Here is a 15,370-nt window from a genome sequence, read left to right on the forward strand (position 1 = left end):
ATCCCCTCCTCAACTTTTTGAAACCCCCATGGAGCAATAACCCTTAAACTCAATCCCATGCTTTCCATTGCAGTATTGAACCTTGTAGTACAATTTCAGAGGGATCCATACACTTAAACACAAGTTATTGTCATGATTGTTTGGAAACTAGAAACATGCTTCTATTTGATCCTTTTTTTGGTCTCTAATTCCTACATATTTTGGGCAATTAACCCAAAACTTAATCCCAGCCTCCCCTTAGTTATATGGTACATTGTGGTACAATTTCAGAGAGATCCATACAATTACACACAAGTTATTGTCTTGAAACTAGAAAAATGCTTGTTTTGACCCCTTTTTGGCCATTAATTCCTAAACTTTGGCCTCATAACCCCTAAAACGAATCCAAACCTTCTACTTGTGGTTTTAAACATTGCAGTATGATTTCAGAGCAATTGAAATACTTCTACACAAGTTATTATCTTGAAACTAAAACAATGCTTCTTTTGGGCCCCTTTTGGGCCCCTAATTCCTAATCTGTTGGGACCATCATCCCCAAAATCAATCCCAACCTTCCTTTTGTGGTATTGAACCTTCTGAAAAAAATTCAATGAAGATCTATTCACTTAAACTAAAGTTATTATCCGGAAACCAATGTGTCTTCGGACGACGACGACGCAGACGACGACATCATACCATTATACGATCCCAAAATTTTTTTGGGGTCGTATAAAATTAAGGAGATGTGGTATGATTGCCAATTAGAAAGCTATTCACCAGACACCAAATGATGGAGATGTTGATAGCAACTATTGGTTGCAAACAACCTTCAACAGTAAGCAAAATTCATACCCTAAAGAAATAAGCCATAAAAGCTCCAGACATAAAAAAATTTCTTACAAATTCAAATGAGAAAAAGTATGCATTTAGTTCAGAATTTTGTCTCATCTTTAAAAACTGAAGTAGTAACAGAGAACAAATTTGAGTTGTTAAAAGATTTACCTCAGGTTTAACAAGAATCAGTTTACGTGTGAGCTCAGGTGGCATCTGTGTACATAACACTCTGAAAAAAATAGCCAAATCATCAATGAATGTTATAATTGTCACAAATGTTGCTCATATATGATGAAATGAGTTTACGGTTACTACAATCAGAACAAATCTGTCGTCATCTATTCAAACATATATTTTATAACAGTCCACCACTGGTGATGGTGTCTGTAAAATTATGAAGGGAAGACTTCAACCAGATATTTAAGTCTGTTTTATGTAAGGGTTCAACATTTTTTCCTTAAATTATGGTTTTTTTTTCGAATTGTGCACCTTCTATTTTTTACCAATATAAATAATTTTCTCATAGGTATTCATGTAGAACATTTTATTTCTTGTCAATGAATCCTAAACAGTGTTCCTAGTCATAAGTAACTTTTGACGTAGAATTCTGTTTTCCTTTGACTTATGATATTATCTCCCCTTTTTTTTTTTTTTTTTTTTTAATTAAAATTGATTTATTCTTTTTGTAAATGTTTGAAAAGTCCATTCATATACTCACTTGTTTTTGTAAAGTATAGCACCAACATGTACCCCAGGTCTTCTTTGACTAGACTGTAAAATGTATGATGCTTGACAAAATAGGTCACTTCCACTCTAAAATGTAAAATATTTCGGTAGAAGCATGTATTAGTAAATGATATGATGCCAAAACCAGTATCATTTTTCTTTTAAATGCATGATCAAACCACAAGCTTTTTCAATGATTTTGTCCTTTTTTGGCAAAATTGGCTGCTGTGTAATTAGTTTAATATTCAGATTCATAATATTCTGTTATAATTTTATATTTCTCATAGTGAAGTAAAATAATTTTTAACACTTATGTTATTCCTTTTGGAAAAAAAAGACTAATTTAACAATGCAAGCAGTGTCTTTCAGGTGAGAAAAAAATCTTTAATACAGTCGTCTTCTTTTCTAATGTGAGAAATTACTGCATGTTGATGAACTATTACCCCTCAATTTTCTACTTTATGTGTTTACCTTGGGTAAGTGTACCGTTGGTACTATCTGAAAAACTTGACTTATAAAGTTGTTATAGAAACAACCTGATGGATAAAGCACATCCCATATCTTTTGTAGTGCATCTGCAAATCCAGCATTATCATTCTCAAATTGCTGAAAACAAAAAAAAACATACTTAAAAAAGTCTTAGACATATATAGCTAGAATAAACTAGTTATATAATACTAAAATCAATGTTTGGTTACAACATATAAGAACTTTCCAGCAGTTTAAATTATAAACTTGAAGCAAAGAAACTAAATAGACGAAATTAGTCAATCCAATTATTTGCTTGTTTTCTTTTATCTAACCTTGATTTATTTGTCTGTGTTTTAGAAGGCTGTGAAAATCCATTTATATTACCAATTGTAAAATTTAATTATCATTATAATAAATAAGCTTTACTTAAAGTCGGCAAGGTATACAAACATAGACAAACATAAGCTCTAATGAGCTTTTAACCGACATAACTGCATTTGCAGAATATTTATTATTGAACTTTTGTAAAAAAAAAAATGCAATTTGTATTCCATCAATATCTTGCCTTCAATACCAATTCATAACAATTTGAAGACAAATCCAGGTCAAACTTGTGTTGAATATTTTTTGTTTGTATTACATAAAAATATTTTCAACTTATTATAATCATTTTCAGATTCAAGTTCATTTTTATTATTCTAATATGACAAATTTAGTATGAGTTATTTCCCTTAGTCACCAATCGGGAGGATAAATGGTTGATATTCTAATATGATCAACTAATTTAAATGAAACATGCAGTACAAACAAGTGTATGATAAAAGATGCATACCAGATCATAATGATGAATCATTAAAGACCAAAACAAATAAATTGTTTGGAATATAACTTTTTCTAAAGTTAAGCAGTCAGTTACATTACCAAGTTGAGTTTGGCTGATATATGAAGGAATTTGTGCACTTAATCCTCCAGCCAGGTGACAAAAGGAAAGTAACTTTTGTTCAAATTGTGTCAATTGAAACCTATTTATTCTTGAAGGACAATTATAGTATTTCAATTACCTGTACTATATTTTGAATACTTCCACAGAACATTACAAATGAATCATGTAAGAAATTCAACTGTTTCTTCATATGAAAGTCACTGTCATTTAGTGATCCTTCTAATCCCTGTAAAAACAAGAATGAAAATGAAGGTGATGACACACTTTTGAGATACATGTGGCTAAAAAGGGTAGGAATTTGAGGGGGAAAGGCAAAAAAGTGAGACGTGTGAATATTTTTTAAAGCAGGATTTAAGAAATGAACACTCCCATGCCACCTTCTTGAATATGATAACCTTAAAAAATTTGTGTTGATTTTGTTTTTATTTCACTATCCATGCATAATTAAGTGACATGATATTAATACTGTATGTTGCGCTCTGTATGCTTTATGTTGTTTTGTTGTTTACTTGGTTTCAGTTTCATTGACATATTTACATGCATTATTTTCAAATAAATATAGGTAACTGTTTCACCAATATTTAGTTTAACTATTAATATTAGCTTAAAAATATAAAATAAGGGATAATGTTCTCTATCATGTAAAATAATGATCCTCTAAGCATTACATAAAATAAGTTTTACAAAATTGAATATTGCCTAAGTTCATTAAGTTTTAAAATAGGATGAACATCACAAAAACATGTCTAAGAATAATACATTCTGAGCATTTTTGAAAAAGGAACCAGTTTATCACAAGACAAATGTGAATGGAAAATAAGATAAATCTTATCTCTATTGCTAAGCATACATTCATATTCAATTATGTTTCAATTCTTAACTGCTTAAAATATTTACCATAGTGTAGCTACCGACTCTTTTTAAGCAATACTTCTCATTCTGTAATTTGAAGAAAGTTGGAACAGACTCGCTGATTGTAGCCTGTAGGAATTCAGACAAACCCATCAACTGTCCACACAGGGCACATTGTTCATCTGCATTTGTCTGCAATGTTGAAGAACATGTAAAAGTTATAATAATTTAAGACTAGTAAAATCAACAACAGACAAAAAGAGTAAATTAATTGAAAACTTGCATGTTCTCAATAACTAAACAAATCTATTTAATATAAGTTTTTGGGGTTTGTCTTTCCATAATGCAAAGATTTGTACTGTCTGATCAAATTTCTCAATCAAAACATTGTCAAAAATAGCCAAAAACTGTTTCCAAAATCACTATATGAAATACAATTTACATTGCGAATTTTGTTTTTGTTGAAACAAACAAGGCCAGCAAAAAAATTAAAGACTTCAAGTACAACAACACAAATGTATATATATGCATGCTGCTGCTTAACAAAACAAAATAAATGTTGATTCTACCACTGCATCGAGTGTAATACGATATTTATCCACTCGAGAAAGTTAAATTTTCAAATTTAAAACGCGAGGCTCGCCGAGCGTTTTAAATATTTAAAATTTAACTCTCAAGAGTGGATAAATATCGTATTACATGAGATTTGGTGGTAGAAACTGTTTCTCTAATGATTTTCAAACAATACGCAGGCAAACTTATTCCTTCTTTGTGACTGATCTGCAAAAAGATGTGTTCTTTCTATGTGACGTCATCAGGCATGGTCGCCTTTTTTCATGCCGTCACAATAGGAAATTCAGAGGAAAACAAGAAACCAATGAAGAACTGAGATCAAACAAACCACACATTGATTAAATTTTTTTTATACAATGCGTGCAGAAAGGGATAAATTGACGAATAATTAGAGAATTAGAGAAATGTAGTTACAAGAATTTCTTTGAAATATATAAAATGTATATAAAACATAATACCAACTGTAAATGTATATGCAATGTTTCTTTTGCCTCAAATCACTTTTTGAAGTTATTGGGAACACATCAAACAAAGACACATACACGTATATTGATAAGGCTGCTTGCAAAATTAAAACACATATAAAACATAAATCCCAACAATCATTAAATAATAAACACAAACAGGACCATGAATATAATTTATGTCATACTTCATAGGTTAGCTTTCTGTGATCCATTGCTTGTTTTTTAATGTACATTTTGTATTATGATACTCACAATTATTGGATAGAAATAGACAATCGCATCTTTCAAATCATCTTCTTCTTTTTTAAGTTTGTTGTGATCATAAATGAAGAATTTTCCCATGCCATTTTTCCTGCAAACAGATAAATGTATATGTAAAAAATAGCAGAACTGAATGAGAATATATATGAAACTTAAACATGGCAGAAAATCAGAAATTCAGAAGAGACACATTCAAATCTAGAAGCTGATTTAAAAAAGGAATAGTTTGACAACATTAACTACCATGTTAACCTTAATCTAAACAACAGACAATCCCAAAAAACACTGAATATAAGGAGATGTAGTATGAGTGCCAATGAGACATGCTTCTCTATCCAATTAGTCACAATTTGTAAGAGTAATTACACTGACTAGGTCAAAGTACTACCTTCAATATGGATCCTAATGGTCTCACAATATATTTATATATATATATATATATATTAAAAAGGGAGATGTATGATTTTCAAAGATCAGAGCTCCAGATAAGAATTCACAAATTGGGTTTTTTACCCACCATTTTCTTATATAATTGAGTGATAAAGTTTTTTGATTGCATTATCAATTCCAATTCACCCCTCATGTTAATATCAAATTGGGTTTTTCACCACCAAGCTCCTTATTGTACTGGGTTTTTTCATCAACACAATATTGAATATTTAGGCAATATCAACCCCAGATTTTTTTCCATCTTAAATATGTTTCTTTCTTTGTTTAGCTGTTTTATTTGGTTTATGGTTAGGGTTATTTGCTAGCTGTTTTATTTGGTTTATTCACTGAGGAGCAATTGTAGGTTTAATTTTTGTTCCATTTCAAACCTTCTGCAAGTTTTGTATTTTCTCATATATACTGTATAAAACGGATATGTGTATTCACAGGCACTCATCTTATACCTTTATATAATAAATTCTGAGACCAGTGTAAAATGAAACAAAAAATAGTTTATATTATAAACTCTAATTATACTTGAATGTTTTTGTTTTATTTCAAATTTCATAAATCTGGGTTTAGTTGTCTTTTATTAGAACTTTTGGTTTCTGATGCTTTATCATGTCATAATTGATTTGGCCTCAAGTGTTTGGCCTTTCACTTTTTCCAACTGATTTCTTTTTGAGGAAACCCTGTATTTATTAGCAATGTTCTCGTTAAGGTACGCACACACGCCCGTGTGTTCTACGGCTTCCTAAAAACACTGGCTGAGTCTTGTTATCATCATAACTTTTCCTCAGCTTTTCAAAAGAAGCAGAAAACATGCTTCTATTCAATATTTTAACCGAACATTCACTTTTGTTTTAATTCAATGTATGTTATGATAAATCCCGAGCAATGCGAAAAAAATATGACTACATGACACACACTAATTGGATAGACGTCGAGAAGATCGATATGTTTTCAAAAACACGTGTACCTATTGAGCAACGGCAAACTCTAAAAGGGACCTATTTCAGCTACTTGATGCAGGGATCTATTTTTAGAACGAAAGGAAATTTCCAATTATAAATATTATAAAAAATAAAAATAGTTTACGCTACGACTGTAAACAGATAAGGGTAAACAACGCAAATGGTAGCCAATAAAAGGGTGGAAAACTCATGGTTTTGGAATATAATTGGGTTTTCCTTTGAATTAATTGGGTTATTGAACCCTGCAATGGGCAATTGCATTGGGTTTTTTATTATTTGTATTGCATGATCACGCAAATACGCAGCTTATCTGGAGCTCTGAAGATACAACAAATCGAACAAACCAATGAGTTCAAATGAAGTAAATGTATACATTTATAAGCAACCATACAGCTTTCAACAATGCGAACAACCCATACTAAATGTATCATCCTATATTGTCACTTTGATTCTTGTATATCAGTCATTTCAAAATAAAGTACAAATTCGGAATCTGAACTTTTCCAAAAAAAAAGTTAAAATAAATGCAAATTAATTTAAAAAACCAATAGCATATTGATTTGTTAATATTTTTTCAAAATATGCAATCTTACCAACACCTGAGAAAATTTTATTTTAAAATTGTGTGCAGGCTTGTGTCAGATTTTGTCCATCCTGTTACTATTTTTAACTGATAGCAAAAGTGATAATAGAAAAGAAAATATCCAATGAAAAGTGTGGCTCACATTTGCATAGCAGTGTTCATTTGAAATCACATTTACATTTATCATTTATGTAGATTACCCAAAAAAAATCTGCAGATAGTCGGTACGTTCAGGAAAATCATCACATTTCTTATTTTTCAAACACTCTTAAAAAAATATTGTGGAGACAGTGGCATTGAAAATTTACTAGTATGTCCCTTTTCAATTATACTAACTGGAAACTTAGTCAATAGATCAGTTATGTTGATTGTAAAAATTATTTTACACATTTTTTGGGGTAACAGGAACGAACAAAGACAGTAACAGGGAGGACAAAGTGGTAACAGTAGAGACAAAACATAATTTGGGTCACGAAAATCAATAACAAAAAACTGGATTTTGAATTTCATAGGGATACGAACGGGAGATATAAGTAAATAAACATTATACACGAACCATTTATACGTGTATCAACCCTGTCTGGGTCAAACAAACAAAACAAAACAAAAACAAATGAAAAATTGTTATTGGTGTTTTTTGTTTTTTTCGTTAAGTATGAAGTAAGATTTTGTTGCCGCAAGTCGTAAAAATCAGTACATAAGATGACATGCCTTTCTGTGAACTACCGCTTTTAAGACCAAGTTCAGCATGTTGGTTCTTATTTATTTATCATATTCTCTTCCTGAATATGCCTTTAAGTGTCCACTGGAGGCTAACCAATCAGCAGAACAACCACCCATCGTTCCGTCTTAGAGAAGGTTGAAGATAGGCGTAAAGAGCAAAACTAATTTCATATGTTTAAAAACATAAGGACAATTTAAAGAACACAACAATACAACTGAACGAAAATTCAAATTATTTTTTTTCTTATTGTCAATGATTCTGATATACATGTATCTAGTTTCTGACACATTTTAACACTGAAGGCTTGTCATTCTTGGATTTCTGGATCATCTCGATAAGTTCACGAAGAGGTTCTGATTTTATTTGGATTCGGAATGATAGCCAACATTCTGGAAGTTGTAGCAGCGTCTCTCAATGATTTTGACAAAGAAAAGCACGGAGGCGTCCAAAAAAAAGGGGGGGGGGTATGTCATTATAAAAATTAATAATACACACAGATTTGCCGCTGGTGTGCTTATTTGTATTTGGAATGGCAAATATATCAATGACCTGCAACTTTAAGAAGGCAATAAATCAATGGGTAGAAATTCTTATATCAATTAATGGGTCGACCCATACGTACATGATGTGCACCTACTGTAGACTAAAATTGGTGTTCTAATATTTGTATCTCCTAATATCATCTCATTTAAGTAAGAGAAGGGATTTGCACATAGTTATTTTATGAATAGGGCAGGGGAGTTCAAACCACAATCGGAGGTATAATATACCCACATTTATATGTTGTGCACCCCCCCCTTTTTTTTTGGAATAAAAGACATTCTTTTGTGTCATGAGTGTTGCTGTCGTCTCGCAAGGTCTGTATCTCTATTTGCCTGTAACGAGAAAGTATCATGTCTCTAAGAAACCAGTACAAAAGTTGGCAAAACATTGCACAATTAATAATGTAGTCCATCCTGTTACCAGTCAAGGTAGCACTTGACTTGTTCTAGAAATACCTCAATACAAATGTACATTTTATGAATTAATATACCGTACGGTAATAAATATGCGTAACAATTTATTTGCGATAATGTAAGAGGCATTTTGAGTTTTCTTACACAAAGTATGTCTATCCTGTTACCATTTTTGTCCCTCCTGTTACCAATGTCTTTGTAACAGGAAGGACAGTAACAGGATGGAAAAAATAGTACATAACTTAAATTGGTTTTATAATAGTCGCTCCCTAATAATTGATGTAGTGTTTTTATACTTCCGGCCCATGCCTAAGTTACGGTAACAACCGTTTCATTAGTCTTATGCAATTAAAAATTATCTATCAACTGGTAACATTAAAGACATTATAAAAAGGTACGCATACATCAATACCTACCGATCTTTTGATTCTGATGACCAAAATCTTTCCACATAAAAAATTTCACCATGTCGTTATGTCCTGTATCCACGCCTACGACGTCACCATAAAAAACCGCCGTTATTTGAGGGAGAAACTAGTTTTATTCCGTAAACAAATAAATAGTAACAGGAAGGACACATATTGATGAACAGACATTCCAGTGACTGTGGAATAAAAGTTGTCATGATTTGAAACATGGAAAGTTATTTATTTTTAATTATGATGTTACTAAATGAAGAAAAATCATTCTGTTTACCTTTAAATGCAGTTTTATGTACAGATAATTTGAATGCAAATGTTATTTATCAAAAATGAACGCATGGAAATTGGCGAATTTTCATACTTAAACGAATATAAAAAAAAATATGAAACTTTTTGCACACTAATATTTGCATGTACTATCTTGCACAATATGTAAACTCTTATGTTAAATTGAAAAAATATGTCAAACTTACAAATAAAACAGACAATAGACATTAACCGAAAAATGTACATTTTTTTGAAATGACTGATATCATGTATATGGTGAACTTAAATGTGTACTTTAAAAAAATCTTATCTTTATTTTTGGAGTTGGTAAAACTTCATCAGAGAATTAATATTAAACTATTTATCTATATTTTCATACATCAATCAATGTCACAGTGGCGGATCCAGAACTTTTCATAAAAGGGGGGCAGCTGACTGACCTAAGGCGGGCCTGCTCCAGTCATGCTTCAGTGATTCCTTATATAATCAACCAAATTTTTCCACGAAAAGGGTGGCCCGGGCCCCTTCCCCCTGGATCTGCCTATGAATGACAATATTATATATATTAAAATATCAACTTTTTCTCTGAACATGATCTCTAAAGGACAGGCCATATAGTAGCCTTAAATCTTAGGATTCAGGATTCAATATTACAAATAACTTCTTGTATATAAATGTTCATATGAACATGCTGTTTTATGATGATATTATTGCTTATTCATATCTGAAAACTTCTGTCAAATTATTACGTTCTTTACCCAACAACGGCCATTTTCTAGTCATATGACTTTCACTTTGTATACAAATTTTTATCACGTGATTTTATTCTATTTTGAGAGAAAGTATAATATAATACATATTACTACAATAAGAATTAACTTTACAGTTGATGTCTGTTTCTTTATGTTAAAGAACATGATTTTAATCATTCTAACTCCCGGGATAATATAATTTATTGGTTTTTTTTTTTATTTAATTCCGGATTTTTACCCGATTTCGATTTTTTGTTAGTCACCGGAACTGCGGGAAAACCAAGAATCCGGGTCCGTTCGCCCTGATTCTCGTTCGCCCTGGTATCTGTTCGCCCTGATTCCTGTTCGCCCTGATTCCTGTTCGCCCAGGGTCCATTCGCCCAGGGTCCATTCGCCCTGATTTTTCATTTGTTCTAATTGTTCTAGTTTCCTAATTTTAAGAGTATAATACTAAATGAACTTGTAAACAAACATGTTTCATGATTTACAGTTCGTACATCATTGTTTTTATTAATTTCAAGCTGAATATTTTATCAAAAGTTTTAAACAAAACGTTTGATTTTTATTAATAATCCATCAAAAGACAAGTATCAAAATAATCAGCGATGCGAATTATTTTGTCATTGAACAATTGTAATGATCCTAAACAAGCCATAAACTTTAACATATTTCGCGGTTTCCATAAATTTCAAGAATATATACCATAGAAATATCTGAATAAGTTTATTCAACTTCAATGCCCTCAATATTAATATTTTTTTAGTAGGGCGAACGGACTATATGGGCGAACGAACTCAGGGCGAACATACCCAGGGCGAACATGTTATTAGGGCGAACGGTCCCGATACCGAAAACCAAACGAAAACAAATCAACGTGCAAACTGCCAAAAGTTTACATATTACCAGTTCACTGGCGAATACAAATAGATTCAAAATTGAAAATGGTATAAGTTTCGTATGAAAACTTGAACTTATTTCTAAGCTCTGTTTAAGGGCTAAAAAGATGGGCTTGATATTGAAGTGTTATTTGCCATTTTGGCCGGTCTCGCTGAGCTCTACGGTTACCCCAGGGGTTAATACAAGCTATACTTAGTGTTAGAGTGCCCTTACCTCTCTTCTAGGTGTCAGTCCCAGCTAACCTTGTCAGGTCCCAAATTTCAGGCGCATTGCCTTGCTCGCTTCGCGTAAGAGAGGGATGCACTTGAAGTAGAGGCTGGAAGTACCTATAGTCGCCGTCAGCTGAAATTCGTAGCGGTTATCGGTAAAAATAATCTAAACTATCAATCGCGTTTCACTCGAGATATAGTTTTTCACATTCCATTCATAAATCGCAAAAAGAAAAACCACTACTGACCTACCTTTTAAGTGATCGCACTGTAACAATCCTGACCTTCACTTTTTCATAGACGATTTTGAATGGTGGAATCAGCCATTGTTTTTACCGGAAGTGTTTCCGTGGAGTTCAATTTCATAAAATTTGCATAAAGCGCGGGAAACCTTATCGCATCAATGAAAGGAACATTTCAGGAAACTGCGTACTGTGACGAATGTCATATGTAAACAAATGATCCTCATAGAAACGAAGATGGCGGAATTACAATGGAAAATATTCCCGAAAATGTGAAGGTCAGGATTATTACAGTGTGATCACTTAAAAGGTAGGTCAGTAGTGGTTTTTCTTTTTGCGATTTATGAATGGAATGTGAAAAACTATATCTCGAGTGTACGCGATTGATAGTTTATATTATTTTTACCGATAACCGCTACGAATTTCAGCTGACGGCGACTATAGTCCAAATAATTATGACGTCTTGAAAGGCTATTATAATTTTTTTCTTTGACGCCTTACTTCAACGTCGAAGTAAGGCGTCAAAGAAAAAAATTATAATAGCCTTTTATCATCGGTATAAAGACATCATTCGTAAATATAGCTCAACATGCAGACTTCTAATACGTTCAGGTATTTCACATCCAATTTTTTATGTAAATATTCTTTATAAAGCACAAAGGTGTCAGTATTCACCTCAGAAACTTACAAAACCTTTGAATAGACTTATTAATAAGGGATATAATTACGATCCTGTTGTCAAGTCATTAAAGATTGCATATTTTGGCGTTAATATTGAGTCACTGATAAGGTCTTTGCATCGGAACTAAACACATTTATTCTAAAAACAGTTGTTGGCATGACACGGGTTATGTTCTTCTCATATATGTTATGATGGTATGATACTAAACCCCTAACGGGAAGGATTGTGCCTGATGTTCATATGATGAAATCATAATCTTTCAGTCAGTTTATTTGAAGTCTGGAGCTGGCATGTCAGTTAACTGCTAGTAGTCTGTTGTTATTTATGTATTATTGTCATTTTGTTTATTTTCTTTGGTTACATCTTCTGACATCAGACTCGGACTTCTCTTGAACTGAATTTTAATGTGCGTATTGTTATGCGTTTACTTTTCTACATTGGTTAGAGGTATAGGGGGAGGGTTGAGATCTCACAAACATGTTTAACCCCGCCGCATTTTTGTGCCTGTCCCAAGTCAGGAGCCTCTGGCCTTTGTTAGTCTTGTATTATTTTAATTTTAGATTCTTGTGTACAATTTGGAAATTAGTGTGGCGTTCATTATCACTGGACTAGTATATATTTATTTAGGGGCCAGCTGAAGGACGCCTCCGGGTGCGGGAATTTCTTGCTACATTGAAGACCTGTTGGTGACCTTCTGCTGTTGTTTTTTATTTGGTCGGGTTGTTGTTTCTTTGACACATTCCCCATTTCCATTCTCAATTTTATTTTAAGACGTCATAATTATTTAGACTAGGAAGTACCCAACTGTTACCCTTGCGTCATGTGTCCCTTTCAGATCCCTCGGTGATGTACCAGTACCCTTGTTACATGTTGGGGAAACCCCCTAGAACTACGGGCCAATTACACTACTGTATATTTTTTTTATTTTTATCAAAGAAATCTAACAAAAACATTTCATATACAATAATACAAATGATTGATTGATTTTACTCTGATCTCCAACGGCTGTTTTGCCTTACCTGCTATTCCCATATCAGTAATTAGATATTTTCCCATCCAATATAGATGAGCTGCTTGGATGCTTCTGAAGTTCTGTCGCCGACAGACTGCCTTTGGTCCATATAAATCAGATCTCAATTTGATAATTTTTCATTTATCTTTTCATTTATATTAGTTTCATCTTCCTGCCACCCTTTATTTTCTCATATTTGGACAGTTTTCACAGTGACCCAACGATTCCAGGATTATCATTATCACACACTATCATTTTCTATGTGCAAAGAAACGTAAAATTGGGGTCAAAACTTTAATTTGGCAAACAAATTAAAAAGATCATATCATAGGGAATGTATACATCCTAAGTTTCAAGTTGACAAAATTTTCCTTGACCAAAAACTTTAACTTGAAGGTTGAAGGATAGGCAGACTTACTTAAATAAGTGATTTTCTAAATCACTGATTCAAGTAACATTATTTCCATAAAGGTTGGAAGTTAGAGTTGTCTTTCTTTAATAATCACCTATTTAAGAAGTAAAAATTAATCACTAGAAGAAGTGATATAATTTTATTGTAGCTTTAAATATAGAATACTAATGATCCAGGGACTAATTATGTTTCTAAACTTATCAGAACCAACATCTGTGTTGTCTAGGATGACTAGGTCATTTCAGGTGATGACCTTGTACTGAATCTAGGATAATGACATAAAAATCACTTGTTTAAGTATCAGACCTCAATTTCCTTCCCAAAAATCACTTCTTTAAGTATCATTCTTTTAATAACCCCCATTAATTTCAACACCCCCGAACAGTGAAATTTTTATCACGAACAGTAGAATTTTATTACATAATCTGAAAGATGAAACCTTGAACTTCACAGGAAAAATACTCCCACTGCTGGGAAAAATCTTTGAAGAAAGTATCAGTTCATAATGTAAAGCCATTATTATAGCATTTTTTCAACTAAAATAGAATTTTCAGCTAAATTTTAGCATCGAAGGCATAAACCTTGCTACTTAAAAGAAGCAAAAAGTTCATTTTTTTTTAATTTTACTAATTAAAAGATATTATTTAAACCTATGTGTTTAAAATTTTGAAAAAACTACAAAATTCCAATTTGTGACAAAACCTCGAATTTGCTACTCATTTCAGTAAGTCCCTTGACTTGATAATGCCCCTAAGTAGGGCATAAAAAGTAACTACAACATGTATTCAATACTATAAGATTATGTGAAGTCAGTGATTTAAAGGAAAAATATGCATTGATCTTTGTCAGTCATTTGCAACCTTAAAGTACCATACAACCATTAGTAGAAATGGACTTGGAGGCTCAAAGACTTACACATTTTTACATAACAAAATAAGTACACTGATATTCCTTACTTTTAGGTAGGCAATTTTATCTACCCCAAGTATAGATTGCCATAGCTGTATTTGACTAAACTTTTCACAATTATTGGTTTTTAAAGCTCTAAAACTTTGTATTTTACTTTAAAAATAACTTTACTCTCCAATTGTTTTTATGGAGCGTTGCTGGTGATCATAAATCTCATCATCTGCCGTACAATTTTATAAGCCTTGTTTGTTTAGGTTTGATGATTTTTTATTAACAATCAACAATGCTTTTGTCTTTGCAGGACAGAGATTTAGCAGCACGTAGACAACTACACACGACAATATTTGATCATTGTTACTCGCCATGTGGAAAGTACATTGCAGCTGCTAATAACTACGGACAGATTGCTGTTTTCAGGTGTAGTAACAGTTATTTTTAATTAAGTGTAGACTACATGGTTTAAAAAAGGAATGTTGTTCCAGGGTTCTCATTCATAAAGCTTTTTTCATTACTTCTAGTACAAAATTTGTGCTTTAAACATATGATTCATTATTTTGATTGGTAGAAGCCTGAGTATGATAATTACTCAAAACTTTTATGACCACATGGACAGATCTAATGTCATGAGTGTATCATATTCATTATGATTATAGCTTTATTAGAACAGCATCCTTACAAACATGACAAAACTTGATTTTAAAACAGTTTTCAAGGAAATTGTAAAAAGGTTCAACCATGAGACTTGATTTTAACTTCTTTGATATTTTTAATCCCAAATGACATTGCTTTAAATT

At 32.1% G+C, this 15,370-nt stretch overlaps 2 protein-coding genes across 4 annotated transcripts in view; one reads left to right on the plus strand and one right to left on the minus strand.

Annotated features, from left to right (window-relative positions):
• LOC139527988 (serine-rich adhesin for platelets-like) overlaps nucleotides 1–11,662 on the minus strand; it is a 37,339-nt gene extending 25,677 nt beyond the window's left edge. For 2 of the 3 annotated variants that reach the window (XR_011665499.1, XM_071323739.1), the window contains exons 1-7: nucleotides 10,220–10,263; nucleotides 5,098–5,197; nucleotides 3,851–3,997; nucleotides 3,072–3,179; nucleotides 2,011–2,145; nucleotides 1,532–1,626; nucleotides 982–1,042 (exon numbers count right to left, since the gene is read on the minus strand). Coding sequence is in view for 2 of the 3 variants with exons in the window: in XM_071323739.1 (XP_071179840.1) it covers nucleotides 982–1,042; nucleotides 1,532–1,626; nucleotides 2,011–2,145; nucleotides 3,072–3,179; nucleotides 3,851–3,997; nucleotides 5,098–5,197; nucleotides 10,220–10,233 (660 nt within the window). In the remaining variant the exon portion in view is untranslated. Of the gene's footprint in view, nucleotides 1–981; nucleotides 1,043–1,531; nucleotides 1,627–2,010; nucleotides 2,146–3,071; nucleotides 3,180–3,850; nucleotides 3,998–5,097; nucleotides 5,198–10,219; nucleotides 10,264–11,323; nucleotides 11,453–11,567 lie in introns of those variants that run through there. The other variant, XM_071323741.1, reaches the window with a different exon arrangement.
• LOC139527989 (THO complex subunit 6 homolog) overlaps nucleotides 11,069–15,370 on the plus strand; it is a 32,821-nt gene continuing 28,519 nt past the window's right edge. The window contains exons 1-2 of the mRNA XM_071323742.1: nucleotides 11,069–11,157; nucleotides 14,878–14,993. Coding sequence (XP_071179843.1) covers nucleotides 11,155–11,157; nucleotides 14,878–14,993 — 119 coding nt within the window. The 5' untranslated portion in view covers nucleotides 11,069–11,154. The remainder of the gene's footprint in view (nucleotides 11,158–14,877; nucleotides 14,994–15,370) is intronic.

The sequence above is a fragment of the Mytilus edulis genome, chromosome 6, assembly GCF_963676685.1.
Source record: "Mytilus edulis chromosome 6, xbMytEdul2.2, whole genome shotgun sequence".
Taxonomy (NCBI): domain Eukaryota; kingdom Metazoa; phylum Mollusca; class Bivalvia; order Mytilida; family Mytilidae; genus Mytilus; species Mytilus edulis.